The sequence below is a fragment of the Coccinella septempunctata genome, chromosome 5 (assembly GCF_907165205.1).
Source record: "Coccinella septempunctata chromosome 5, icCocSept1.1, whole genome shotgun sequence".
NCBI lineage: Eukaryota > Metazoa > Arthropoda > Insecta > Coleoptera > Coccinellidae > Coccinella > Coccinella septempunctata.
The window spans coordinates 13,442,674-13,470,461 of record NC_058193.1 but is presented as its reverse complement, the minus strand read 5'-3'; the positions used below and the strand labels follow the sequence as shown (position 1 = coordinate 13,470,461).

The 27,788-nt window shown below is 35.7% G+C and overlaps 2 protein-coding genes across 2 annotated transcripts; one reads left to right on the top strand and one right to left on the bottom strand.

Moving 5' to 3' along the window:
- Positions 1–13,456: 13,456 nt before the first annotated feature.
- On the bottom strand, positions 13,457–14,980 carry LOC123314023. Its single transcript, XM_044899134.1, has one exon. The coding sequence runs from the start codon at positions 14,978–14,980 to the stop codon at positions 13,457–13,459; it is 1,524 nt and encodes a 507-aa protein (XP_044755069.1).
- Positions 14,981–16,588: 1,608 nt separating this feature from the next.
- LOC123314022 lies at positions 16,589–17,926 on the top strand. The gene has a single exon (XM_044899133.1). The coding sequence runs from the start codon at positions 16,589–16,591 to the stop codon at positions 17,924–17,926; it is 1,338 nt and encodes a 445-aa protein (XP_044755068.1).
- Positions 17,927–27,788: the final 9,862 nt, after the last annotated feature.

Genomic DNA, 27,788 nt, shown 5'->3' with positions numbered 1-27,788 from the left:
GATCCGTATCAGTACTTACCCCTAACGCCCTAACAAAACAACCTATCTTAACAAGAATATATCACAAATTTCCCGAAGTTCCAGTTCTCCACGAAGTCGTTACATTCAAATTGAAATTTGAAATCATAACAACTACCGCCGGACAACGCCCCTACGCCCTACCGTCGGAGATCAAGCGAATATAGTCGAAGACGGCACGAAAGAATCAATGGAGAACAGGGGAGCTGTGCCTCCTCTGGTACATTTTACGGGCGAATATGGTACAGTAAGTCAGCTGAATTCTTGTTCGCCTAGTATGTGAGTCCAGAGAACGTATGCGTGAGTTACACTATCAACGGAGGCAGCAGGCCCAACAGCCTCCGTCCGAATAGGCAGTACTAGGAAATATTCACATTCGACGCTGCGGACGCGTACGCAGCCGGTGGATTGTATGATTGTTATGCTGGATTTTTATGAGCGGAGGACCGGAAAATGAACTAATTTTTATCTGAATATCTAGTTCAGGTGTTCGGAAAATTTATATAGAAATTACTTTCTGAAAATGAGGACATGCCCGAAGTGAATGTATTTTAGCTCTAAGCTTTATGAGGAGGCTTAGCCTCCCTTGCCTCCTCTGACGAGCCGCCCTTGGAACCAAGTACACCTTATATTGTGATTTCGAGAGAAAAAACCAATTACTTTAATTTGAATACTTTAGATAAATGTTTCGAAACACTTCCAAATAATTATTTGTGCAGACATTTATATACTATGAGGAAGACAAACAACAATAATCAATGTGAAATAATATTATTCAATGAAAGAGTTGATGTAATTCCGAAAACTTGCGAAATCCATAATTTCATTGCAGAACTAGAAATTTGGCATAAATTAAGAAATAATCAATGGTTTTATAGTTTATCTTATCCAACACAACTATCAATTGTGTGCGATGATAAATCCACAAGTTGAACAAATCTCTCAAATAGGCTTATTTGAATTAAATCCAAAGTGTAAAGCATTTACAAAACCAGTAATTCTAGAAGTTCAAGGACAAATTGGCATAAGTGAACTGATGAATATTTTGCCATTCACATATATTAATGAAGATGATTGTTGTAAAAACTTAAAGAAAAATCTCATATTAGAAGCAATAAAACTAGAACCACTAAAATTGAGCAATTTAGATCTTAGAGAATTGAAATATGCCAAACATAAATTATCAGAATTCGATGAACAATTGCAGAACCAATTGAATAAACCATTTATAATTAAACATACGAATTGGTTCACAACCATATTGTTGATAATTGCTTTTATAATAATTTCAATTATAATTTACAAATGTTTGAAATGCTTCAAATTCATAGACTTATTCAGAAAATGTTGCAAATCAGATAGCAGCAATGAAAGATGCCTTCCTTGTCTCCAAATATTTAATAATTGTAGCCAAAAACCCACTCATGAATTCAGTGTTTCATTTAAAAACGATAGATTTGAATCAACTGAATCCGATTTAAATGATGAGAGTCAATCACTAAAATCATTAAGAAGATCACAAAGACTCAAGAACATAAAAATATCAAGAAATTAATTCAGTACTTGACTCTATGAATATTTTGTATTATATAAATTAATCTTCATTATTTCATATTCACAAATTTTTGTTAAATTAAGAAAGCACAAAAATTTTAAATACCCCCAGAGGTGTTGTATACAAAAAATCCCATTATTGATACTAAAAATAACTTTGCTGAATAAGCAATATTAAAATAATATAAAAGAGACTTCCTCAAACTGCGAAGCAGTTCCGCCCAGACTGTCGTATAGAACTTTAGTTCCGCATAAGTAATCATACCACACGTATCGCATATTGTAATTCATACGTATAGTAGCTCTATGTTCTGTTTTAACTAAATAAGTACCAGTTAAGTGTAAAGGTGACCTGTAACCATAACCAGTAAATAAATCAAGTTAAGTTAAGTGCACAGTTTCAATTCAAACGACCATTCGACGAGTTTTGGTGTCTTCTCTAAAAAGCCACCTGGTGTCAGAAGAACCTTTTTAAAAAACCCAAAAGTTCGCAGCAGGAATACGACAATATCTGTTGTTTATGTTACCGTTCTGTGTAAATCTCTGGGTTTCACGATATAATGAATATCTGGCACTTGGAAAATGAACGATATCAAATTGAAAATTGTTTACTTTAAACTTCCTCCAAATATGAACCAATATATCGGAGCAACAAACAAGACCACCAAGTCAGGTAAAGTACCACGCACACATATGTGCAGTTGAATCGAAGGAAATTAGTTGAAATTGTTCGAGAAAATGACATAGAATAGGGTTGCACTATTTCGCGCCCCTTGGACTTGGAAAATTATTTTATTCAATTTGCAATAAAAATCCAAGCCCAAGTCCCAGATTTTTTCTCCGACCTAGCAGAGTTCTATATACTCTTCATAATTACCGAACATCATTTACATAATTTTTCTCAACATTCATTCCATCTCTATGCCTTTTACCTTTTACAGCTGAAATATTCCGCTCCACATCTCTATATCATATTTGCATGTAGATTTTCCCAATTTTCTTCAACTTTCTCAATCAACCACGTGCTCAATGTACCTAATTGCTTCAACCTCCACAAAATGCACCGATATTTCATTCGCTTTAAAATCACATCACCACGAAAAACAATCACATTTTGATTTCTCTAATTTTAGCACAAAGTTCGCATTTCACACCACTCACATTTTGAAATATCCATTTCAACCGTTTCCAAAAAAAAAATTAATTTAAGCACTTAAAAATAAAAAATTAAAATGGGTATTGAAACAATTTATCAGGTATTTGGACTATGTCTGACAACAAATTAGGAATATATTTATATTCCGACGTTTCGGTCACACATCGGACCTTTATCAAGGCTGAAATATTTTGTTTTTTGGAAAAATGAGTCTCTACATAAAACAACATTACACTTACAAATGATCATACAGGAACAAGCTCAAAAGGTAGTATCAGAGACAAGATTTTTTTTTATAGCAGGGGGAATCTGCGACCGTGAAAACACGGGGCTCGATCTCTCGCCCAGGGGAACCCATTTCTAGGGAACACTGTGAGGTTACTCGCTCTCCTGAGTACGCGACCCACTAAACCTAATCTGCTTCACATTGGTTCCGGGCATTTGCCAATAAACCATTTATCCCTTGATCGGTTAATTTCTTCTTGCACATTGTCGTGCTAGGGTTTTCATGTGCGTAAGTTTATTTTAATCTCTCAATTGATTTCTCGGTCTCCTTTTGTAAATTCTCATTTTTCCTCCGGATCGTAGTCCACTAGTCTCCTGAGTTCTTCGTTTGGATGTTCCTTCGCTGTTTCGAATAACTTTTCAGCTTTTCTCTTCATAAATTCGATGATAGTTTTCCACTTCAAACCTCGATATATCTGTTCCTGACAAACCAAGGCGCATTTATGGCACATCGTAGTAGCTTGTTTTCTGTTGCCTGAATTCTTTGCATATGGCTCTTTGCCGCGAACCCCCAAGCACTTGATCCATAAGTCAGTTGCGGTCTAGCAACGGCTTTGATTATTTTCAATGTTATCTCATTTGACATGTGGCTCTTTCTACCTATTAGCGGGTATAGCATATTCATCGCTGCCTTGGTTTTGTCAACGGCTTGTTTGATATGGTTTCTCCAAGTTAGACCTTTGTCTAGGGTGCTTCGTTTTTCCACTCGATTTCTTCTCCATCTACCTCTAGATTTGTTGTAGTTCTCAGTTTCCTTTTCTGCAGTAATATCGCTTGGCTCTTTTGTCAGTTGAGCTTTATTTTCCATTTAATACACCAGTTATTAATTTCATCTATAGCTTCTTGTAATTTTCCTTTTATGATCTCTGGCTTGCGATGTCGCATTGCGATTCCGGTTTCGTCGGCATATAGTGTCAGCATAGTCTTTGGAGATTTTGGTATATCGTGAATATATATGTTATACAGTAACGGCCCAAGTACTGACCCTTGAGGCACCCTTGCTTCCATATATCTGGTTGTGGAGTTTTCTCCTTCCACTTTCACGTAGAATCTTCTGTTCCTCAAATAATTCCTAATCAACTTGCACAGTTTGATTGAATATCCAGCATATCCTTCATGCCATACTCTGTCGAATGCTCTGGCGACATCTAGTAGTACAAGACCTGTTGCTTGTTTATTTTGGAATTCTTCTATTATGTATTCTGTGAGTCTCAGTAATTGCTGTTCTGTTGAGTGATCTCTTCTGAATCCGAATCAGATTTTCAGTTTCTTCTGTAAGCCTCCTGGCGAATACTCTTTCTACTACTTTTTCCTAGGGCGAACAATAAAATTATCGGCCTGTAGTTTTGGGGGAATTTTTTATCTTTGCCTGGTTTGTTGAACACTATGACTTCTGCAGTCTTCCACTTTTTCGGATAGTGTTCAGTCCTCATTATACCGTTCGCAATATTTGTGAGAGCAGCTATACCTTTTCTAGGTAATTTCTTCAACATAACATTCATTATTCTATCACTTCCGGGAGCTTTTCTATTTTTCAAGCTTCTGATTATCTCCTAAATTTCAAATGGAGAGGTTGATTTTTCTATTTTGTCGTCTATTGGTGGGTCGTCCATTTCTTTTTCGTTGTTCTCAACTAGTTCTTACAGATCATCATTATCGTCATCAGGTCTGTAATTAATTCTCGATTCTCTTTCTATCGATATTCGTATATGCCATTCCTCTTTCTCCTGGTAATTTAGTCTTTTCTCTTCTCAGACATTTTTGCATTTTCCATGCAGAATGATCGATAGTATTTAGTTCTTGAACTCTTTTGTTCCATCTATTTGTTCTCATGTCCTTCAGGGCATTTTTTAGAACTTGGCTGTGTCGGTTTAGATTTCTCTTATTTATATCTGTTTTGTTGAGGCTGTATGTTTTTTTTAGTCTCCGATTTTCCCTGATCAGATCTTAGATATCTCTGGGTGTATCACCGTGTGGATGTATCGGTGCTGGTCTTGTTATTTTCTTTGTGCTCTTTTTGTAGGCATCTAGTATATTCATTTCTAGTTTATCAACTGCTCTTTCTAGGATGTGATTTCGACTCTTTGTCGATTTATTTCAGCAACAATCGTCACTGTTTCTATGTGTGACTCGTCAAATCATCCTTTAAAATAGTGTTTCAGATCCCGTCTAACCAGTAAGGCAACACCTCTTCCAGTGTTTGCGATTCTGTCACATCTATATATCTCATAATTCATTATGTTCAATCGCGTATTTGGTTGTATTCTTGTTTCTTGTAATCAGATATTATTTCTTCTATCTCGGATTTTCGAGTTCTGACCCCGTTTATGTTCCAGGAGACTATTTTGAGGGAATTTTCCCTAGTTGTATGTTCCATTATTTCAGTTTACTGTACATTCCAAGGAGTTTTTTCTCCATCTCAATTTTCAACATGATTTTGTTGAATATTTTTTCAGTAAAAGTGTCTAAGTCGTTGGCGGATTCAGAGATTTTTCTGTGTTCTTTTGTTTTGTTGATCGTAGGTTTTGCTTGGGGCATTTTCTGTTGCTCCTTCTTCTGTACTGGTTTAGGAACTTCTTTTTTCTTGTCGTCTACTTTGGAGAGGGTGGGCTTATTTTTCTCCTGGACTTTTTGAAGAATCGTGCTCTGTTGAGCCGATTTCTGGCCTGTTTTCCTCTTCCTTTTCACCAATTTGAATTCGCTACATCCTTTGTTGCTTGCTGGATGGCCTTCTTCACCGCACAGAACGCATGTGGCATTTCTCTCCTCACCTTTTCTGGTGAGTTCGCAATCTTTTGTGCAATGATTGCTCAAACATTTAACGCATCTGTATGGGAAAGAGCACTTGTTTTGGGCATGTCCGTACCTCTGACATCTGAAGCATTGGCTTGGATTTTCTGCCCTTCTTTTTGATTCCACTACAATGCAGAGATTGTAGAGGCGTCTTATTTCGAAAATCTCCTTTCTCTGAGTTTTGACCAGGTATAAGGGTATAAGCTTTTTGGTTTTATTGGATGTCATTCTGGTCACCTCGGCGTCATGGATTCCTTGGACTTTGAGATCATTTTTAATAATATCTAGGTCAGCATCTATTGGGAGATGCCTAATGACTGCGTAGATCTTTTTCTCTTCCTCCATCTGGTAGGTGAAGTACTCCTTACCAATCTGGTACAGATATTTTGTTATGTTTCTGTAGTCATCCACAGTCGAAGCTACGATCCTAATTCCGTCTTTTACGACGCGACGGTTGCTCTGTTGTAGCTGAATTTCTTCATGTAGAGAGTTTTTGAGGTCTCTACCCAATCGGCTGTACCTATCGTCGCGATCGGTGGAATTTTATCTTTTTTAGGTAACTCCGTTGCTTTTCTTGCGGTCTCTTCGTCTGAAGATGAACTTTCTCTACACGCGCGTTTTGTGGGCGCGTTCTTGGTTTTTGCAACTTGAGTTGCAAAATTTTTCTTCTTTTCCGCTTCTGGAGCTACTTCCTGTTCGGAGAAATTTTTAGAGACCGCTACCGGCTTTGCAATTTCTGCAAATGTGGGGGATTTCTGGGCCGTAATCTGTTTTGCAATTTAAGAAAAACTAGGGGATTGAGGCGCTTTATTCTTGTTAACTTCCTCTCTCAAGAGGCGTATCTCCCCGACCAACTGAGCCACGGTTTCAGTTGGTTTATTAATTTGAGCCTTCAACTGCCCATTTTCTTCTTTGAGCCTTACAAGCTCCTCTGCTTCTCCATCGCTGAAGTCTTCGGTGTCCGTAGCTTCCATGTAGGAGCTCTCATTGTCTAAGAACTCCGACATGGCTTTTTGTCGGTATTAAACTGAATGAGGTATTTCTGCATAAAAATGAAATATTTGAAATCCTCACTACAATATTACTATAAAGCTATGTGGCTAAGTTATATATTTTCTATACTATCAGAAAAATAAATCGACTCACCAGATTATCCGTGGAACCATCGATCAATGATCTGGACTCAACACACTTAATACACTGAATTTGAACGAATTTCCTGTTATGAATAATTCAATAAAACACTCTCTTCTAGTTACAATCTTTATTATTCCAAGTACTACATCCTACCCTTTCAGATTCAACAGCTCGAATGTTCTAGAAGGAATTAACCTAACCTAACTTTTCATTCCAATCATAGAATAACATAAAGTAGTAATCATTGAGCACATCATCTTCATCACCCTTCCCCAATGATTACATAAAAATAAATTCAGGAAACTTACATTAAATAAACTATTAACTATTATAATATTATTGATAAACTAATCCTAAGTGACTTAAACCTTTAACGACTGAAGATTTACAAAGAGGTTTGGTGAAAATATCAGCAACCTGATCTTGTGAACAAATGTACTTAATTTCTACATGACCTTTCTCAACTTCTTCCCTAACAAGATTATATTTTACTTCCATGTGTCTTAAACGCTTTTGTTCTGGGTTATTAGCGGATCTTATAGTACTCTGGTTGTCTTCATATAATGTTACAATATCACAGTTAACATCTAGATCTAACAAAATTTTCCTAATCCACATTGACTCAACTACAGCCTCATACAAGGCATAAAATTCAGATTCGGTTGTACTTTGAGCCACCACTGATTGTTTTTTGGATCGCCAAATTACAGTATTACCAAAAAATTTAAATACATAACCACTGGTAGATTTGGTATCGAAATCTCTCGCAAAATTAGCGTCTGCATAACCAACCAAAATCTTAGAATCAGTACACTCAGACCTAGTAAATTTCAATTTTAGATTTAGAGTTCCCTTAATGTATCTCAGTATTCTTTTTAAACCTTGCCACAAATATTCTGAGGGCTTGTCTTGGAACCTACTCAAGTAACAAACAGAATCAGCCAAATCTGGCCTAGCTGCAACAGTAGCATACATAAGTGAACCAATAATACATGATCTGCATTTTGCTTCAAGTCTATTGTCTATGTCACAATCTTGAGGAATTTTGAAATTTACATCCATAGGAGTACTAACCTCTCTACAGTCAAGCATTCCGTATTTACGTAATACATTTTTAAGATAATCTTCTAGATCAATTAATATACATTCGTTCTCTCTCTTAATTGTGATACCCAAATATATCATATTTTCTGATCCTAAATCCTTCATTTTAAAATTAGAGTTCAAAAATTGTTTCAGAAAATTGATTTTAGACTTATCAGATCCAAATATTAAAATATCATCAACATATAGCAGCACATATAAGCCATTTTTAAAATAGAGGCAATAATCGTTGATGGATCTTTTGAAACCGGATTTCATCATTATATTGTGAAAATGTTCATACCTTCTTTACATTTCATACCATCAGGTGGCTTCAAATATACTATCTCATCTATTTTACCATACAAAAACGCACATTTAACATCCATCTGATGAATATGATAATTTCTTTGAACTGACAACGATAGAAGAATACTCAAGGTATGCATTCTTGCTACCGGTGCATAAATATTATCGAAATCTCCAGTTTGTTGAAAACCTTTCGCTACTAACCTGGCTTTAAAAATTTCTGAATCATTAACAGATATTTTCGAAAAAATCCACCTAGTTTCGATCAATTTTATATCATCAGGTGCTTTAATTATTTCCCAACAGTTATTTTCATTGATCGACTTCAGTTCATCGTCAATAGCATCATACCAATCCTTTTTGTTTTTGGTGAACTCTATTTCGTCATATGTAAGTGGTATATCTACTAAACTACTACTATATAATGCTAGTAAGGTTTCAGAATCTGAATCGGCAAACTCAATATAATCATCATAACGTTTCGGTTTGTTGACTTTCCTTTTCGATTTAGAAACGCTTGAATTATCATCACTTTCATTTATTTCAATATTGACATCATCAATTTTAGGCAAATTATGATCTAATAGTATTTCACGATTTTCAATTTCTTTATTATTTGAAGTGTCATTATTCTCAATCTCCAAAGTCACAGTACGCTTACTAAAGCTCTCATCAAAAATGACATTTCTTCCCATTATAATTTTTCTATTATTTTCGATATCCGCAAGGTCCATATCCGACCATTATTAATTTTGTAGCCTTGTTATCTAATTTTTTACGAAGTTCATTAGGAACATGATTGTAAGCTATGCTTCCGAAAGCTCTTAAATTGTTTAAATTTGGTTTTCTGCCTTCCCACATTTCAAATGGAGTTTTATTCAATGAAGATGAAGGACTTCTATCAGTAGCATAAGTTGAAAAATAAATAGCTTCACCCCACATTTCTTTTGATAAATTTGATTCCAGCAATATGGTCCTAGCTTTATCTACTAATATTCTATTACAAACCTTAGCAGTACCGTTTAGCTGTGGGTTGTATGGAACTGTATACTGAATTCTAATTCCTCTATCACTACAAAATTTCTAAAATTCATTCGACATATATTCACCTCCATTATCAGCCCTAATTTTCAGAATATTTTCTTTAAAATGTCTCGTGGCATAATTATAATATTTTTGAATTTATCTAATACTTCCGATTTATTTTTCATCAAGTACACCGCAACAAAATGAGTATAATCATCTATGAATGTAACAAAATATTTATTTCCATCCCATGAAGTGGGAGTTATCGGTCCGCAAACATCTGTGTGTACTAATTCTAGTGCTTTCTTAGCACGATATCCTTTTTTATTGAATGGTTGTTTTTTCATTTTTCCTAATATACAAGGTTCGCATAGATCATTATCAAAATTTGAGTCATCAAAATCTGGTATTCCTATGGCCATATTACTCTTTCAATAACAACTTTAAATTACTATAACCTAAATGTGCCAAACGTTTGTGCCATAATTTTATAATGTCTGATTTACTTGTAGAAGAATAATTACAGATTGACCTGTCAACATACATATGAACCAAGTATATAGAACCTATCTTTTCTCCTGAGAAAACTAGTTTACCTCCTGAATGAACGTTAACATGGTTATTAACAAAAGGAATACACATTCCATTACCTTCCATTTTAGAAACAAATAATAAATTTTTTCGAGCATCAGGTACATAATAAACATTAGTAATAGTACAATGAACTCCCTTTTTACTTCCTTGACAAATAATCTTAATTTTTCCTATTCCTGAAGCTTCTAAACTAACACCATTCTTGGCACTACCTATTTTACGTGGAGTATTTAAAGACAAATATTCAGAAAATAAGTTTCGGTCATTGACAATATGATCCGAGCAACCTGAGTCGACACAAAATTCAATCAATTCAGAATCATCACTTTGGCTTAACTCACCCAAGTAGAATGAGACTTGTTCTTGTTCCTTATTGTCCTCCGTTAAGTATGCTCCACCTTGTCCCTGTTTCCTCCAATACTGCCGACGATTGCTGCCTCTTGATCCACGAAAGTGTTGACCATTCTGGCCTCGCTGAAACTGCCTTTGATTATACCTTCCTTCTTTGAGTTCCCTGCACTCAAACTTCTTATGACCAGGCCGTCCACAATTATAGCATGTGAAGGCAACTCGTGTTTGGTTGAAGAGACTTCTTTCGTTTTTCCTCTTCTCCCAGCAGTCGATTCTTTATGAAGTTAAGGTTCAAGTTATCCATTGTCTCCAGTGCTGTAACAATATTTTCATAACTATTCGGCATCGATAATAACAGATAATTAATTTTTTCTTCTTCACTCAAGGGATTGTCGGCATCTTTCAATTGGGTAAATATATTTTCCATCGCATTGAAATGGGTCGCCATCATTTCTCCCTCCTTGTACTTCATATCGTTCAAAACTCTTCGAAGAAACAGTCGGCTTCTGACTCCCTTCTTCTTGAAGCTTTCTTCTAAATTCTTGAACATTTTATAAGCGGTTGTTTCATTCTTGATATATTCAAAATGGCTGTTACTTACGCCAGCTACGAGAAGTGCCTGGGCCTTGGCTTCCCCTTTCTCATTTGAGGTTGAAAAATCTTGGTCTTCTATTGCTTTTAATACTTGGGCTTCCTTTAATATGCTTTTTATCCGAAAGCACCAATTGCTGAAGTCTTCTCCTGCGAATTGGACCAAGTTGTACTTCTCACTCAGCGCCATGTGGAAGTTGGATCTTCTTCAATCTCGACCAAATGAATTTCCTTTTCACCTTCTGATTAATTTTCTCGTCTTGAACTTCTTCTTCTTTGCAATCCCGCTTTTATTTTTCCGAACCACGCTCTGCTACCACTCTGTTATGAATAATTCAATAAAACACTCTCTTCTAGTTACAATCTTTATTCTTCCAAGTACTACATCCTACCCTTTCAGATTCAACAGCTCGAATGTTCTAGAAGGAATAAACCTAACCTAACTTTTCATTCCAATCATAGAATAACATAAAGTAGTAATCATTGAGCACATCATCTTCATCATTTCCGCTGTACAACACATACACATATATAGAACTTACAAAAAGTTCGGAAGTTTCGTAGACGGAATCACAAATTCCGTAGCTTCGCTTTCTCTTCCGCATTCACTTTTACGGCACTGTGAACACGTCTGCTTTCGCCGAGTTCTCACTCAACACTGAAAAGAGACAAGGAAAAAGAGAGACCACAGATCACAGAAACAAGTTTAGATGGGAAACTCCGCCCTATAATCGCATAAATCAAAAAATTTCGGATCTCCTCGGACAGATGGTGCGAAAAGCAGACATTTGAGCACAGATTACAGAAACAAGTTTATTGTTTCTATAATATGTCAACAAATTTCAAATTTGAAATTTCAAAATTTGACATTGATTTTTTTCTGACATTGTGGCAGTAGAATAATTTTTTTTCTGATCGAACCAATATTGAGCTATATCGCCTTAGTTACCATGTCATGTCATAACACACTCATATCATATGAACTGACATTCCATATTTCCCTAGGGAAATATGAAACGTGTAATGAACCCCAGTTTTCTGAGGAAAATTGGAATTCATTTAGTGCATTCCTTTCGTTTTTACATTTCCGTCTTTGAAAATATTTTAATTCTCGAATATTCAGTACGTTCATTCCGATAGGCAGAGTAAATGTAAAAAACCGTTTATCTGTGTTTAACGTTGTTTTTCTTGCATGCCGTTGAAGATTTTGACGTTTTTCATCTGTTGATATGCCATAAACCGGAGCTGATGACGTTTTTCATTCTTGTTGCATTCTGGAATTTTCAGATTTTTACCGTGAGGGAGGATTTGCCTATAAAAGCAAATTTTCCCCCGCGACGGTCACTTTTTAACTTTTGCTCGTTTACTTCAGTACTTCGACTTTTGACTTTTCGCTCTTTGATTTCAGTTTTAACGTGGTGACTTCTGCTTTTGATTCAGTTCTTTTACTTCAGCTAGTTTATGCTCCGTATTTTCTGAGTTTCGCCGTTTAAGAATAATTTTGTGTTGCATCAGTGCTATTTAGAATTAATTTTTAGTTTTTTTTCTTTCCTTTGATTTTCCGCGAGTGCCTGAAACAAAGGAGGTAGGTCCCCGTCTGTACCATTCAGTTTCTTTGTTAGACCTACACCGGTTGCTTCTTTGACTTTGACACTGCTGTACTGTATCATTTTCTGTTGTATTTTATCGTTCTTTACCCTGTTTCGCGAGTCTGACTTTTCCCTTCGCTATCAGTCATGGTGCGCAAGCCCTTGGGGTACTGAAGGGAAAGTCCCTCCAACCCCCCTGTCCGCGTTCCGACAGTCACAAGCGTTGAATCCGAAATCTCTTCTTCTATCAGTCATGGCGCGTTATAGCCCTTGGGGTAGAGAATAAGAGATACCGCCCGCCGTCAGTGAAATCCCGTAGTTGCGCTAAAAATAGGTGCGTTATAGCCCTTGGGGTAGCGAATAAAGATCTCGAACAGATCCGCCCTGGTTGTGTTTCATATCTGGAGAAATACAATTACATCCCGATACCGTATAGCAAGTCTTTAGTATTCCTTCTGTCAGTTCTGGTTGGCGCATTTCATTGAACCTTTAATTTTTCACTGCACCCGGTATAAACTTCATAAAGTGTTCGTGACCGGATATAATTTCCCGAATGTATCAGACTTTAGTATCGGGAGAAAGAAGTCAACTATGGGTCTTCTCAGTATTATTCTTTATTGCTTTTCCTAGCTTTCGTTCATGATTTTGAACTTCTTCAGGGACTAAAAACACACAAAAAGTCAATGGACATTGTACCCTATGTTACACATGGTACTCACAATCAATGCGATTTTTCGAAAAGAAAGGACGGAACCATCCTCAGAATATTAATTTTGTCGTAGAAGTTCGACCAGAACAATTATAATACATATCCTAATCACAATACAACAAGACAGAGATATGAAAAAACACATCAAACTACAAAAATCTTTTGTTAGAACTTTAATTTCAAATTAGGTTAGGAAACTCGACGCCGTCGATCCAACTCGTCTCTATGATCCTCTCTGTCATTCACTGATCCTATTCTTACTCAGCCAGGTTCGATGTTTCTTGTCATATTGGGGTTATCCGTTCTTCGCAATCTAATCATCTCCAAGATATTACAGTAGATGTCACTGAGTGCACTATAGTCTGTATTTATATTCACACTGTTGTCACACATATTAATTTCCGCAGATTCCAAGAAAAGCCTCTTATTATGGTTGTTCACCTTTCTTAAAATATTGACATCATTTAAATTCATGATATGGCCCGTATCTACTGTATGTCTCGCCAATCCTGTGGTTGACCTCATTAGTCTTGTGTCTCTTTTATGTTCTTCTAACCTCGTGTTAAGTCTCCTACCCGTCTGGCCAATATATGCCCCTTCACATGTGCTACAATCAATCCGATAGATAACATTCGTAGTGTTATATGGTCCTTCTTTATCCTTTAGGTGTGTAAAGACAAATCTTTTCAACTTATTAAGAATTCTCCTGACGAATCTCAACTCATTTATTCCTTTGAACAATGATATGATCTTCGACGTTATTTGATCATAATGTGGCAATTTGTAATATTTATAATTCTGTGTATCTGTCTCCACTATCACATCTGAACTCTCTGTGTTATTTATTATGTCATTAACAGCTGGTGAGCTGTTATAAAATATTCCATTTATCAACCTAATTGGGTATGAGTTCTGTATTAATAGGGTTTTAAGTCTCTGTAATGAGCCCTCATATTTGGATCTATCACATATACCATATAGTCTATTCTTCATACCTGTGATGAGATTTAACTTATGTTTCAGTTGATGACTGGAGTAATAGTTGAGATACCGGCCAGACGCCATTGGTTTGGTATACCAATCTGTAATAATGGTTTGATTTTCTCTCACCAGTAACACATCCAAGAAGGGTAATCTGCCTTCTACTTCTACCTCAGTTGTAAATGAAATATTTATGTCAAATTCATCGAACACATCCACCACTTCTCCGATCCTGTCCTCCGGCATCAGGCAAAATAAATCATCCAAGAACTTTTTAACCTGTAGCAAAGTAAATGTTAATCTAGGGATACTCTCATCCAACAGGTCATCCATCACGAATTGTGAAAGGATCGGAGACACCTCAGAACCCATGGGTGTGCCTTTTTGTTGTTTGTAGAAACCATCATTAAATCTGCAGTATGTTGTTTGGTAAACCACATCCAGCAACCCCAAGAAGTGTTTTTGATCCATAGGGCAGTTTGGTTGTATTTCCTCCCAGTGTTTTATTATTGATCTCTTAGATGCTTCCAAGGTGATATTAGTGAACAAAGAAACTGCATCCAGGCTCACCATCACATATCCATCCGGGATCACCAGCCCATTCATCGTCTTACTAAATTCAAATGAATCCCGAACATAATATGGATTAGTCCTGTTATAACTAGCTGTTAAAATGTTTCTTATGAAAATCGAGATTTTTGTATTGGGTCCACCAATGCTAGATATGATTGGTCTCACTGCCAACTGTGGTTTATGGATCTTGGGTAGGGCATAAGACTTTGGGGACACCGCGTTATATGTCATCAATGAACTGGCAGTACCATCATCTATAATATTTTCTTTCTTCAATTTAACAACTTGTCTGTTGACTTTGTTTTGGTACTTAATCGTCGGATCCTTTTCCAAACGGTTGTAATCATTGGGGTCATCTAACAAGTCAAGTGATTTCTGTATATACTCAGTTTTAGTTTATGTACTATCAGAGTCTATACTATAAATAATACGAGTAATTTTAAGGGTTTAACGACTCTTTTGTGGAATGGAAATACTCTTTTTTCTCAACCAAGCTTTCGCAATTATTTTATTGCTTCTTCAGGGTTTCTACAATATAAAATACAAAGATCAATTTAATATAAAAACATTTCTCTTTTAAAATTACCGAAAGTGAGGTTAAACGTTTCACTGACTTCAACAACGCATAACATACTTCGACTACAAGTAGTACAGACAGAACTTATTTTTCGTTTTTTCGTCATGTATATCTAGTTTTTATTCAGTCAATTTCAATTTATTTGTCCAAATTTCTTTTATAACTCTCACTCTATTACGTCGCATTTAACATTTGTAAATTTCAATGTCATGATCACAGAATACACAAACCACAATTTCTTGTCAAACAGTTCTTCTTCACCATCCAACGTCTGCTTCCCGGCTCCTGTTCAGTCTCATTTCCAGTAAATAGCTGTACATATTGCTCAAATTATTAGTGTCACTTTTTTTATTCATTGTATTTCCATTTTTTCTTATTTTTATCATCTCATGTATTAGTCGTTTTTGATAATTATTTTCCGTTTTCAAAATTTTTACATTTTCGATATCTGCTTTGTGATTTAGATTTTGGGCATGTATTGCCAGAGCACATCTATCTTTTCCAGTTCTTATGTCTGACTTATGTAAAGATAATCTACTTTTCATCCACTGCGAAGTCTGACCGATATACACCTTGTCACAATCCAGGCAACCTATCTGATATATCACATTGCTCTTCATCATCATTGGAATCGGATCCTTTAGTCTACTATACAATCGTCCAACTGTTTTTCGATTATAAGCTGCTATTTGGACATTTTCATCTTTGAAAATATTGTTTACTTTCTTTGTTAAATCCTTTATGTTTGGTAAGGATGCAAATTTTATATCTGCTTTTTGCTCTTGTTGTTCATTTACGTTTATTGTCGTATTTGATGCATATAAAAGTTTTTTTATCATGCCAGGTGGATACGAGTTTTGTACCAATATTTCATATAACTGCCTCAATCCTTTTTTTTCCAATGTGCTATGACAGATTTTACTTACTCTATTTTTCATTTGTTTTATGAAATTTATTTTTATGTTTATGTTATGGTCTGAAAAATAGTTTATTAATTTATTTGCACATGTGTTCTTTCTGTACCAATCCAGTTTTATCAAATTTCCATCTCTGTGTACCTTTGTGTCCAGGAAGGGTACGCCACACTCTATGTCCTCTTCTTCAACTGTAAATTTCAATTTTGTATGATATTCGTTGAAACATTTTAGTGTTTCATCAACTTTGTCGCCCGGCAGTACCATTAAAATATCATCCACAAATTTTTTTAATATTGGAATAATGAACCTTAATTTCAATAACGATTGAATCACATAAAGACTGTAATGTCATTGTTTGATTTTGAGAACAAGTCATTAAATAGAAAAATCAGAGATTTCAATGAAAAAACCATAAAAAAGATCTTGAGTTTGGAAATTTGTCAGGTCAATTATAAGATAACTAAACTTGAAAAAGCAAACAAACGTTTACAGGATGAATTACATCATGTATCAGAACTTGAAGAGTACATACGTAAAACAAAGATATCTTACAACAAAATATTCTTCAAGATCCAAAAAGTCAACTTAAATAAGATTAGATGTTTATCTAATGAAAGTAGAAACAAGGCGAAGATACAAGATAGGTGGATGATGAACTTGTCAAACAGGGAACTTCCTGAAAATGTAAAAAATCTTCTATCACTAGGCACAAAGTTCTCATTACCGATGACAAAAAATGATGTAAAAATAGATGAATTAATAGCAGACGTGGAAAATATTCTACTGACAGTACCAGAAAGAAGAAAAGATACACAGAGAGCAAGAGTAACCAATGTGATTACAAATTTCATTCATAAGAACATTGAAGTAAACTCTCCCATGACTAGATGGTATCATGAGACGAAGGTATTTTTGAAGAATAATGAAGACCTTATAGTGCTCAATAGTGACAAGGGAGCAGTGACAGTAATTATGGACAAAGCAGAATACGAAGACAAAATACAAACACTCTTAAACTCAGATGATTTCAAACTATTGCCAAGGGACCCAACACAAACTATACAAACTCAGTGTAACAAGTTCATAACTAGGCTCGTGGAGAAAAATTATATTACAGAGCAGCAGGCGAAATCAATGAAAACTTACAATTCGGTGGCTCCACGAATTTATGGAAATCCCAAAGTGCACAAGCCAGGTAATCCAATAAGACCTATAATTTCGAGTATTAATAGTCCAATGACATCTCTTTCACGGTTTATGGCGTCTATTTTAAAGGCAGCCTACAATACAGATAATGATTTTTACATAAAAGATAGTTTCCAGTTTTCAGATCAGATTAATAATTACATATTACCGGATAATTACAAAATAGTGTCTTTTGATGTGGTTAATCTGTTTGGATCTTTAGAAAAAAATTTGATTGTTGGTGTTCTGAAGAATAAATGGGAGGATATAAAGCAGCACACATCGATGGATGAAGATACTTTCTTTGAGATAATGTCCTTTCTCCTGGACAAAAACTATTGTACGTTCAGAGGGAAATTCTATTCTCAGATAGTCGGTTGTGCGATGGGATCGGAACTAAGTCCTATAATAGCACAATATGTGATGGACGATTTAGTGATTCAATCGTTATTGAAATTAAGGTTCATTATTCCAATATTAAAAAAAATTTGTGGATGATATTTTAATGGTACTGCCGGGCGACAAAGTTGATGAAACACTAAAATGTTTCAACGAATATCATACAAAATTGAAATTTACAGTTGAAGAAGAGGACATAGAGTGTGGCGTACCCTTCCTGGACACAAAGGTACACAGAGATGGAAATTTGATAAAACTGGATTGGTACAGAAAGAACACATGTGCAAATAAATTAATAAACTATTTTTCAGACCATAACATAAACATAAAAATAAATTTCATAAAACAAATGAAAAATAGAGTAAGTAAAATCTGTCATAGTACATTGGAAAAAAAAGGATTGAGGCAGTTATATGAAATATTGGTACAAAACTCGTATCCACCTGGCATGATAAAAAAACTTTTATATGCATCAAATACGACAATAAACGTAAATGAACAACAAGAGCAAAAAGCAGATATAAAATTTGCATCCTTACCAAACATAAAGGATTTAACAAAGAAAGTAAACAATATTTTCAAAGATGAAAATGTCCAAATAGCAGCTTATAATCGAAAAACAGTTGGACGATTGTATAGTAGACTAAAGGATCCGATTCCAATGATGATGAAGAGCAATGTGATATATCAGATAGGTTGCCTGGATTGTGACAAGGTGTATATCGGTCAGACTTCGCAGTGGATGAAAAGTAGATTATCTTTACATAAGTCAGACATAAGAACTGGAAAAGATAGATGTGCTCTGGCAATACATGCCCAAAATCTAAATCACAAAGCAGATATCGAAAATGTAAAAATTTTGAAAACGGAAAATAATTATCAAAAACGACTAATACATGAGATGATAAAAATAAGAAAAAATGGAAATACAATGAATAAAAAAAGTGACACTAATAATTTGAGCAATATGTACAGCTATTTACTGGAAATGAGACTGAACAGGAGCCGGGAAGCAGACGTTGGATGGTGAAGAAGAACTGTTTGACAAGAAATTGTGGTTTGTGTATTCTGTGATCATGACATTGAAATTTACAAATGTTAAATGCGACGTAATAGAGTGAGAGTTATAAAAGAAATTTGGACAAATAAATTGAAATTGACTGAATAAAAACTAGATATACATGACGAAAAAACGAAAAATAAGTTCTGTCTGTACTACTTGTAGTCGAAGTATGTTATGCGTTGTTGAAGTCAGTGAAACGTTTAACCTCACTTTCGGTAATTTTAAAAGAGAAATGTTTTTATATTAAATTGATCTTTGTATTTTATATTGTAGAAACCCTGAAGAAGCAATAAAATAATTGCGAAAGCTTGGTTGAGAAAAAAGAGTATTTCCATTCCACAAAAGAGTCGTTAAACCCTTAAAATTACTCGTATTACTCAGTTTTATATAGGATAACTGTCACATTACCCTTGTCTGACCTGGTTATAACTATATCTGGATGGTCCCTTATGAATCTTCTTGTAATCTCAACTTGACGTACAATCAGAGATTTAGACGAACTTTTCTGTTTAATAAGTTGGTCAGTAAAAATATGTGCCACTTTAGCTCTATATATGTTTTTATTGTTGACTAATTTTCTTTGTATGATAGTATCCACATCAGCCAGCAGGTCAAGATAATCCAACCGTGAGTAATTTTCAACTGCAAATTCCGGGCCCAACGACAACACTGTTTTGACATCCACGGGTAAGTCAACATCCGTCAAGTTCCTCAACCATCTATCTTGCACAGCTATCTGCTGCTCTCCTCTTTGCTTGTCAATCAAGGCACTGAACTTGTTACATAATTTTGACCTAACTTTAAAAAATGTTTGTTATAGCTAATATGTTGTCTCCTAAAAAATTCACCGTGATTTGGTTCAGGTAACAACGTTTTCAGCTCTAGAGTTAGCCCTTCAAGTTTCTTTCCATAATGCACCAAACTACCACACGTGAATTCTATTTCCAAATTCAATATCTTAGCATAGTTGACTTCTTTCTCCCGATACTAAAGTCTGTTAAGTTCCCGAATGTATGTTCGCTTATAGATTCGCTCATAGTTCATACCTACACATATCTCCCTTGTACATATAATCAGTTTCCGAAGGTGTGAATAAACTTTTACACAATTTGATTTTGACTACTTCGTTATCGCTACCATCCTAGATAACAGCGAACTCTGTCTCCGACTAGCAGCTACTCTGGTAGGTTTGCTATTCTTCCTTAAAAGAATAGCTGGCGCTCGAGATTAGTTTTCTCCGAGGTAACCACGTTATAAATGTCAAATCATATTTCTTTCAAAACGTCAAATCATATTTTATTTCTTTATTTAGTAACAAAATGGAAACTGCAATTGTTGAAATTTCCACTGAAAGTTTTTCCACCAGATACAAAGGAAGAAGAAATATCTTGTTCATAATTATTCGTCGACGAGACTACAGTTTTCTTGAGAACATTCTTAGTAGGGTAGTAGATAGGCAACACCGGTTCGAGCGCAAGAAGGGTAGTTTTTACATGTAAATTCCCATAAGGAAGTCTAAGGTCGATTTTGCAGAAATCGGTCAATTTTGAAAATTTTTCAAAGTCCCGTTCAAGGTCATCCAGTAGACGAGGGTGAGAGGAGAGTGGGGGATGAGTTTGACTATGAGGGGTGTGAAGGTGAGCGGGTTCGAGATTTTGTTTCGTACTTTTCTAACGTCGAGATTCGAACTCGGGACTTTTGCGTTACAAGAGAGATAGATAGGTAGGTACCTTAGCGTTGGTATTAGAGATACGTCATGCTTTTTAGGTTGGTAATGAGGAGATATGTCGCTAGTCAAATAATGTAGAACAGCTGAATGCTTTCATTTTTATTTTTCAAATCATGGGTGAAAGGGTGATGGTGAGTCATTAATTGAAACCTTGTGAAAGAAAAATCATTTATTTTATTCTCAGTAACATTGTTATTTATTTGATTAAAACAGAGTGATCGCTAAAAAAAATTTAAATCATATAGTCATCAATTTTTCCAACATTGAAATCTTCTTCCTAGGTTCATCATATGCTTCAATCTTGCGTTTATTGAGTGAATAATGACCCCACGGTAGAGTGTTGAATGTTTCGGTCACCAAACATCGTTTATCGTCTTCAGGACTTAAAGCTATTTTTCCTGTGTCAGTGAATACATATGATGTTCCTTCGCCTGAATTAAATAAAAATAATTTTATGTTTCCATGTTTCTAAACATTCAATGTAATCATCAAAACATATTCTGTTCTTTACGATTGATTTTTTAATACCCTTAGCTTTCTTAGTGGTACCATAATTTCCACACATGGATTCAATTTCATCCGCTTCATACTCTACTTCCACTCATTGTTGTTTTTTCATATTGAGATCATCCGTAGAAGTTTTCGCTGCATATAGTTTAGACCTGAGACCAACATAATCGGTCATAGGTATTCCATTGTTTTCATCCTTCATCATTCCTAATACCTTTTTATTAACTTGAGGAATACCGTAAGTATTATTCTAGGGATAATCTGAGGTATCAAATCTTTCATAACAGTCAAGTTTCATTCTTTCATAAGGATCTTCAGAGACCTCATAAATAAGAGTATCAGTATATAAGATGGTACAGCCAGCACTGAAAGCTTCAGTCATGTAGTGGTAATGGAAGTCATAAATAGTAGTTTTAGCCAAATCCAAGATACTCATTCCCACATAAATTGGCTTGTTTAAATAGATCTGCAGCTTTTGCATTTCAACAGCTGCTAAGTTCTCATTGAAAATAACACAGTTCTTGAATTCAGGTTTGGAGATATAGTTATAAGTTTCCATCCCATATCTTCCTTTCCATTTTGTTAGAAGGTGGACATTAACCCTTTTCCGAATATTCTCCATCGTTTTTCCTGTAACAAAAGTAAATAATATGTAGATATCTGTATAGGATATCATATGGATGTAATTTGAATGGATATAACAACTTACCAAAAACAGCGTTGTTCATCAGTTTAAAGAGATTTTTCTCGAACTCATTTTTGGCATTCTTTCTCAGATCCGTATTGAGGTCGATGTAAGACTTGAGCCATGTAGATTGCTTGAACTTGAGCACTCGATGTATTTTTGTTATAATCAATTCATTCTTCAATGCTTGCTTCAGATTTTTATAGTGGATGACATATTTCTTCTTTTGATGTAATGTGGCCATAAGTTTAGCCTTTTGCTGAGATGCATAACAAGGTGCTTGAGTTTTAGAGTTGTGATGTTCTGGACAGAAAGGAAGATCTTTGTGCACGTCATGCAATTCTCTAGGATATTCGAGATCGACTTCTAAAATATAACCCTCCGAAGCATCATCAGGAATTTGCAAGACATTTATATTTGTATCGGTCCACGTAAAACCGCCGTATGGTAGACATTGTGACATTGCCCATCCATATTGATTGTTAACATCAAAGTACATGAGGTAATTTTCTGGTTTAGTTGAATCATAGTTTGGTATATACTTGTTGTTCGCATGTGCTCGTCGTTTACCACATACTTGACTAAGGCCGCCCCGAATTCCTCTTTCAACAAACAAAAACATATCTGTGAGAAGTTCTAATTTCTGTTTTGTATATTTCAACATAGCATCCCACGTATTTCCTGGTAAAGTAAAATAATGCGCAGGATCTAATCCATAAGTCTTATGGCAGCTCGATCGAAATTGTTCAAATACGTCAGCCAGCAATAGAATGTAGAGATCGCTGTATTCACCCAAATTCTGACATTTGAATTTATTTCACACAAGTTGTGCTCTCTCATATCTTCTTCGTGGACATTTCCTACCATCCAATTTGTTATAGAATGCTCCAATAGGTGGAAAAGAAGTTTCATCGAATCGGTCATGGGAATCGATATAATCATATGGCATTACCCCTTTGTTCGTAAGAAGACTGATATGTTCTTCAGATTCCTCAGAAAATTGTGTTTTCAAGTTCGGAAACTCTTCTAAATAGGACGCCAGTTGGTCTAAAGAAGAAGCCATGAATCGGAAACTATCAATGAATCGGAAATTAATGTGATAATCATCATAGTGTTTGGTCAAACTGATATATTTCTCCTTGGTTATCGGTAACAAATCGATTTTCCCTTCCATTCTTGTGACAATATCATGTATCAGAATATAAGCGTCATATCCACTTAGGTTGTGAAATACTACAGGAATCATGTGACTATCCTTATAATTTATATTACATCCCTCATGTGCTGCTCCACGGTAATTCTTTCCGGGGATAAGATGATTATGATCTCTCACTTTTTTATCTTCAGGTTTGAACATTTCTTCACAAATATGACAGTGAGTTGCCTTCCGAAATTCGACTTCCTGTTTTGGCGTCATATCGATATCGTAGGGACATAGGAAAACTGAGTCAACGTCTCCAGCAAATTTATTCATCTCATCTGCAAACCATTTCATGCAATTGGGACCGCGATAAGAACGGTAAAAACTCAGACAATCATCACTTTACATAGTATCCTACAGTTGCAGCTTTATGTTCTTGATAGTTGTTTTTAGTGTTAGTAGGTTTTAGTATGCTCTCCAGATCTGCATAAATAATAAAAGGTACCTTCTCCTTGTTTTTATGATTTTTGAACTTGAGTGTATTGTTTCCTATCTCAGGCATCTTTATAGCTGTTTCATTCATGTTTCCACACTCTAGACATCTATCACATAAGAATTTCTTATGCTCTTCCTTGCTTAATCGACTCGATACCAGACGAGAGAGATTTTTGATCAATAAATAATGGTATCGCACTGGAGTATCATCGTTTGAATAATGATCTTGTATCAGGAGTAAGTTGATATGTCTATTCATTTTATTTTTTGTTAGGTATGTTGGCAATGTAGTGGAGTTCTTCTTTTCCTTCTTCAGAATATAAACATTAATGGATATCTGGTTTTGTTTTTCAAAGTTGGGTATCTGTTTCATTGTCATCGGAAATTGAATACCTTTCAACTTCAAAATTTTGGAAAATGAGGATACTTGGATAATCGTTGGGGGTCCTTCTCAACAGGGTGTAATGCAGCCATCACAGACAATGCGAAACATGCTTCATCATCGTTTTTCACATTGATTCAAGCCTCTTTCCGTTTTATTTGAGGAGGAAGTTCTATGTATGAGCTTCCAAGTTGAGGTGTGAACTTGTTTATATTCACCCCTAGGTTAACAACATTAAACAAAGCCCATCCGCTATCACGTTCTTGGAATTCCTCAAGATCTTTGAGAATTGATACCAAGACATTTCTATTGAACCATTCAGTAATATTCGTGTCTCGGTAAATAGGTGAATTGGATGTTGTGAAGTATTTATATTCCTTTTGAATTTTATTGGCTGTTATAATCTGAAACTCTCCACAAAACACCATATTGACCTTAACAGCTTCATCCTTCTTCAATGCATTCAGAATTCTTCGACGAAATATAGCTTCACAGTCCATCAAAAAAGCCTTAGGCTCCTTATGTTTCAGGTTACTAATCACACCAGTTCTTATTCTCGAGTCGAATGCTGATAAATGAATCATTCCAATGGACTCTGTTCCAAGCAGTTTCCTTTCGTCTACTCAGACCTGCTCCAATTCGTTGTTGTTGTTTGAATTGCTGTTTCAATGATTTTTTGGAACGGATCTGAGCTTCGAGTTGATGTTTTCCTCCAATAGAAGTACAACCTCGCAATTCCCGATACAGTTTTTTTATGGCTCTCGTACATTCCTTTATACCTTTTATTGCATGCTCATTATCAGAAGTAATAATGAATAAAGCCACTAACAACTTTATTAGTCGAAGACAATTCTCTATGTTGAACATTTTCGATACAACTGAAACAAAATCTCCATGTCAACATCTTAAATATCCTCAAAATCGGATACAATACACGAAAATAGCCGAAGATTTCCGAAGATAGCCGCAGATTTCCGAAGATAGCCGCAGATTTCCGAAGATAGCCGCAGATTTCCGAAGATAGCCAAATATTACCGAAGATACAAAACGTACACAGAAACGGATATAAAGCGGATATACGAAGTGAATATAAAGCGAGTACACAACACAGTTAGGGCGATCGGCCACCGAATGCGAAGTTGAGCGAAGCTGTGCTATTTCAATGCTAAATCACGAGCTACGTCACTCGATTCGTAGCTTGTCAATTATTATATTAGTACTGAAAATGCTCAGCTTGAGCGAAGCTGAGAGTTTTCAATGCTAATATAATCGACAAGCTACGAATCGAGTGACGTAGCTCATCATTTAGCATTGAAAACGCTGAGCTTCGCTCAACTTCGCATTCGGTGGCCGATCTCTCTTAGGGTGACAAAGTGGAAACTTGTGAAATATATAGGAAAGAATTCAGTCTACCAGATAACTTGAGCTGACATCTAAATGTATATAAAAAATTGACCTCTCTTGTCTTGTATGCAGGAAAAAAATCACTAGGAACAATACTTTGAAAAAACACCTCATCAAGAAACATGACGCAATTCATGATACTCTGAGGGAAAACTATGAAAAGATCTATTAGAAATATGAGTGTGGTAGACCGCAGGATGTAGAAGGTAGTTATCCAACATCGAATACTAGATGTTCTCATGAAGTTAGTAGTGGTGAATATTTTACCGAAATAAATTATATAGTCGAGCTGCGTACACTGCATAGAAAAAAAATTCTCGTCTGAAAAAGTACAATTTTTGTTGGAAGAACTATGAGAGCTTGATGTCATTTATTAAAATGATAGCAGTAGACTGATAATATGATGTATGAATCATACTTTTTTGATAAATATTGAAACTAATAATTTTATATTTTAATTAATAACATATATCCTAAGCATTCACATGCAATAATTCATATCAGTCTTCAAGTCTTCATTTTAATTTGCTTGCAACAATTTTGTGATTAAAACACAGAGATACGAAGATTGGTCTCAGAGAAGTCCTTGGACTCAGTAAATCTCCATATAAACTGTCATCTATAATGAATATTTATATAAATAAATAATGAGAGATTCAACGGCTTCTCCTGATTCTTGGATTTACGTAAATCTATGAGATGATTCAATTTTATCTAAAGATTTTTCTGTATGACAGATTAAGAAAAAGGCTTTTTTATAGTCAATCCATGCCATGGACAAATTCCGTTGTTTCTTCTTGGCCTGTTTGGTTATTAGGGTGTCTATAATTAATAATTCCTTACATCCCCTTGCATCTTTTCTGCATCCATTTTGTTCCTGTGCCATTATTTTGTATTTTTCTACATGTTTCCATATTTTCTTCGTGATGATTCCTGTCAATATCTTATATACCGTGGGAAGACATGTGATGGGCCGGTAGTCTTTGGGGTCTTCGCTGTTTGTCCCCTTGGGTATCATGTGCGTTACACCAAGTGTACAGAAGTCAGGTATGAGTGAAGGCTTACTTAGGGCTTTTTGGAATACTTTTGCTAGAGATGTATGTGTTGAGTTGAAGTATTTCCACCAATAATTATGTATAATGTCCGGGCCCGGTGCAGACGAGTTGTTTGTTTTCTTTAAAACCGTTTTTATGTCTTGTTCAGTGATGTTTTCCTCTTCCATGATGTATCCACTTGATTCTTCCTCTGCTTCCCTTATCCAAAACGCGCCATCATCATGCTCCTCACTTTTGCTCCATATTTCTTCCCATGTTGACTGTATGCTTTCCTTTGTTGGGTGTTTTTTGTCAGATGTTGTTGTCGTTGTTGTTTCTAGTGTGCGGTAAAATTGTTTCGGGTTTTTATAGAAAAGATGGTTGTTTCTGTATCGTTAGACCCTTTCATTATATCTCCTCAGTCGGTTTCCTAATGCTTTTGCTTTTTGTTTCAGAATATCGCATTCTACTGTGAGGCGATCCTTAAGTTGTTCTCCGCTGATGTTCGATACAGATGTAATGCAGAGTGCTCTCTTAACTACCTTTCTAGATGATGAAGCGGTGTTCAGGTAAGTATGAAGTGTGCCAATTCTTTTCCTAATATTGTTTATTTTCTTTTCCAGGCGGGCTTTCCATGGAGGGTCTTTTTGTCTTTCCATCTCTTGTTTCTTTGTTTTTTGTCCCATGTTGTTTTCTTGACACACTGTGACGGCTCCGGCGTAGACGAAATCCACAATATCTTCAAGAGTTGAGTTGTTATTTATATGCATTTTTATGACTTCGTTTGTTCTTTCCACGCTTTCAAAGATTTTTCGAGATCCTCTTAGTATCGGGATACTAGGTCTATCTTGGGGGGAGATTTTGCTGTATAATTGCAAATTTCTGTTGAAGATTTTGTTGATGTTTTTTATCTGAGGGTTTTGTTGATGTTGGTTTTCTCGATTGACTTCCTCAGTTTCTGTGAGGTCTTGGGTTGGTGTTGGTGTGTGAGGTTTGTAGCTTCTTTTGATGTTTTCCAGCTCAACACTTGAGAATTTCGCATTCTGAAGGATCCATAGGACTCTGTTTGAGAGGAGATTTGGGTATGATATCCTGTTCGGGTTGATCTCATTCCACGTTGTAGTGAGTATCTCTCGGTAGGTTCTGTTGGTAGTTTGTTGAAGATCCTCTATAATATCATTAGGAGAATATTTTCCTCCTCTGTCCAGCGAGTTCTCCCATCTCTTCTTGTAAGTTCAGCGGAACGGTCTCTTATCCCGTTCAAGCTGATACTTCTTCTTGGTCTTGTCGTTGGAATCGAAATCGGGCTTACGGTGCCATCTTGGGGGGCTGCGCCGCTTGCCCCGCAGCTTTCCCCATCGGGCTCTACCTCCGGACGGCTCCGAAGAGGGCCAGCCCGCTGCCCTCTACCGCCCTGATTCATACTTCTAGTTATAGGAGCAATATGATCTACGGATCTCAGGTTGCTAACCTGGAGATCCGGGGTGACTTTCGGTACTTATTGGACCGGTCCCCATA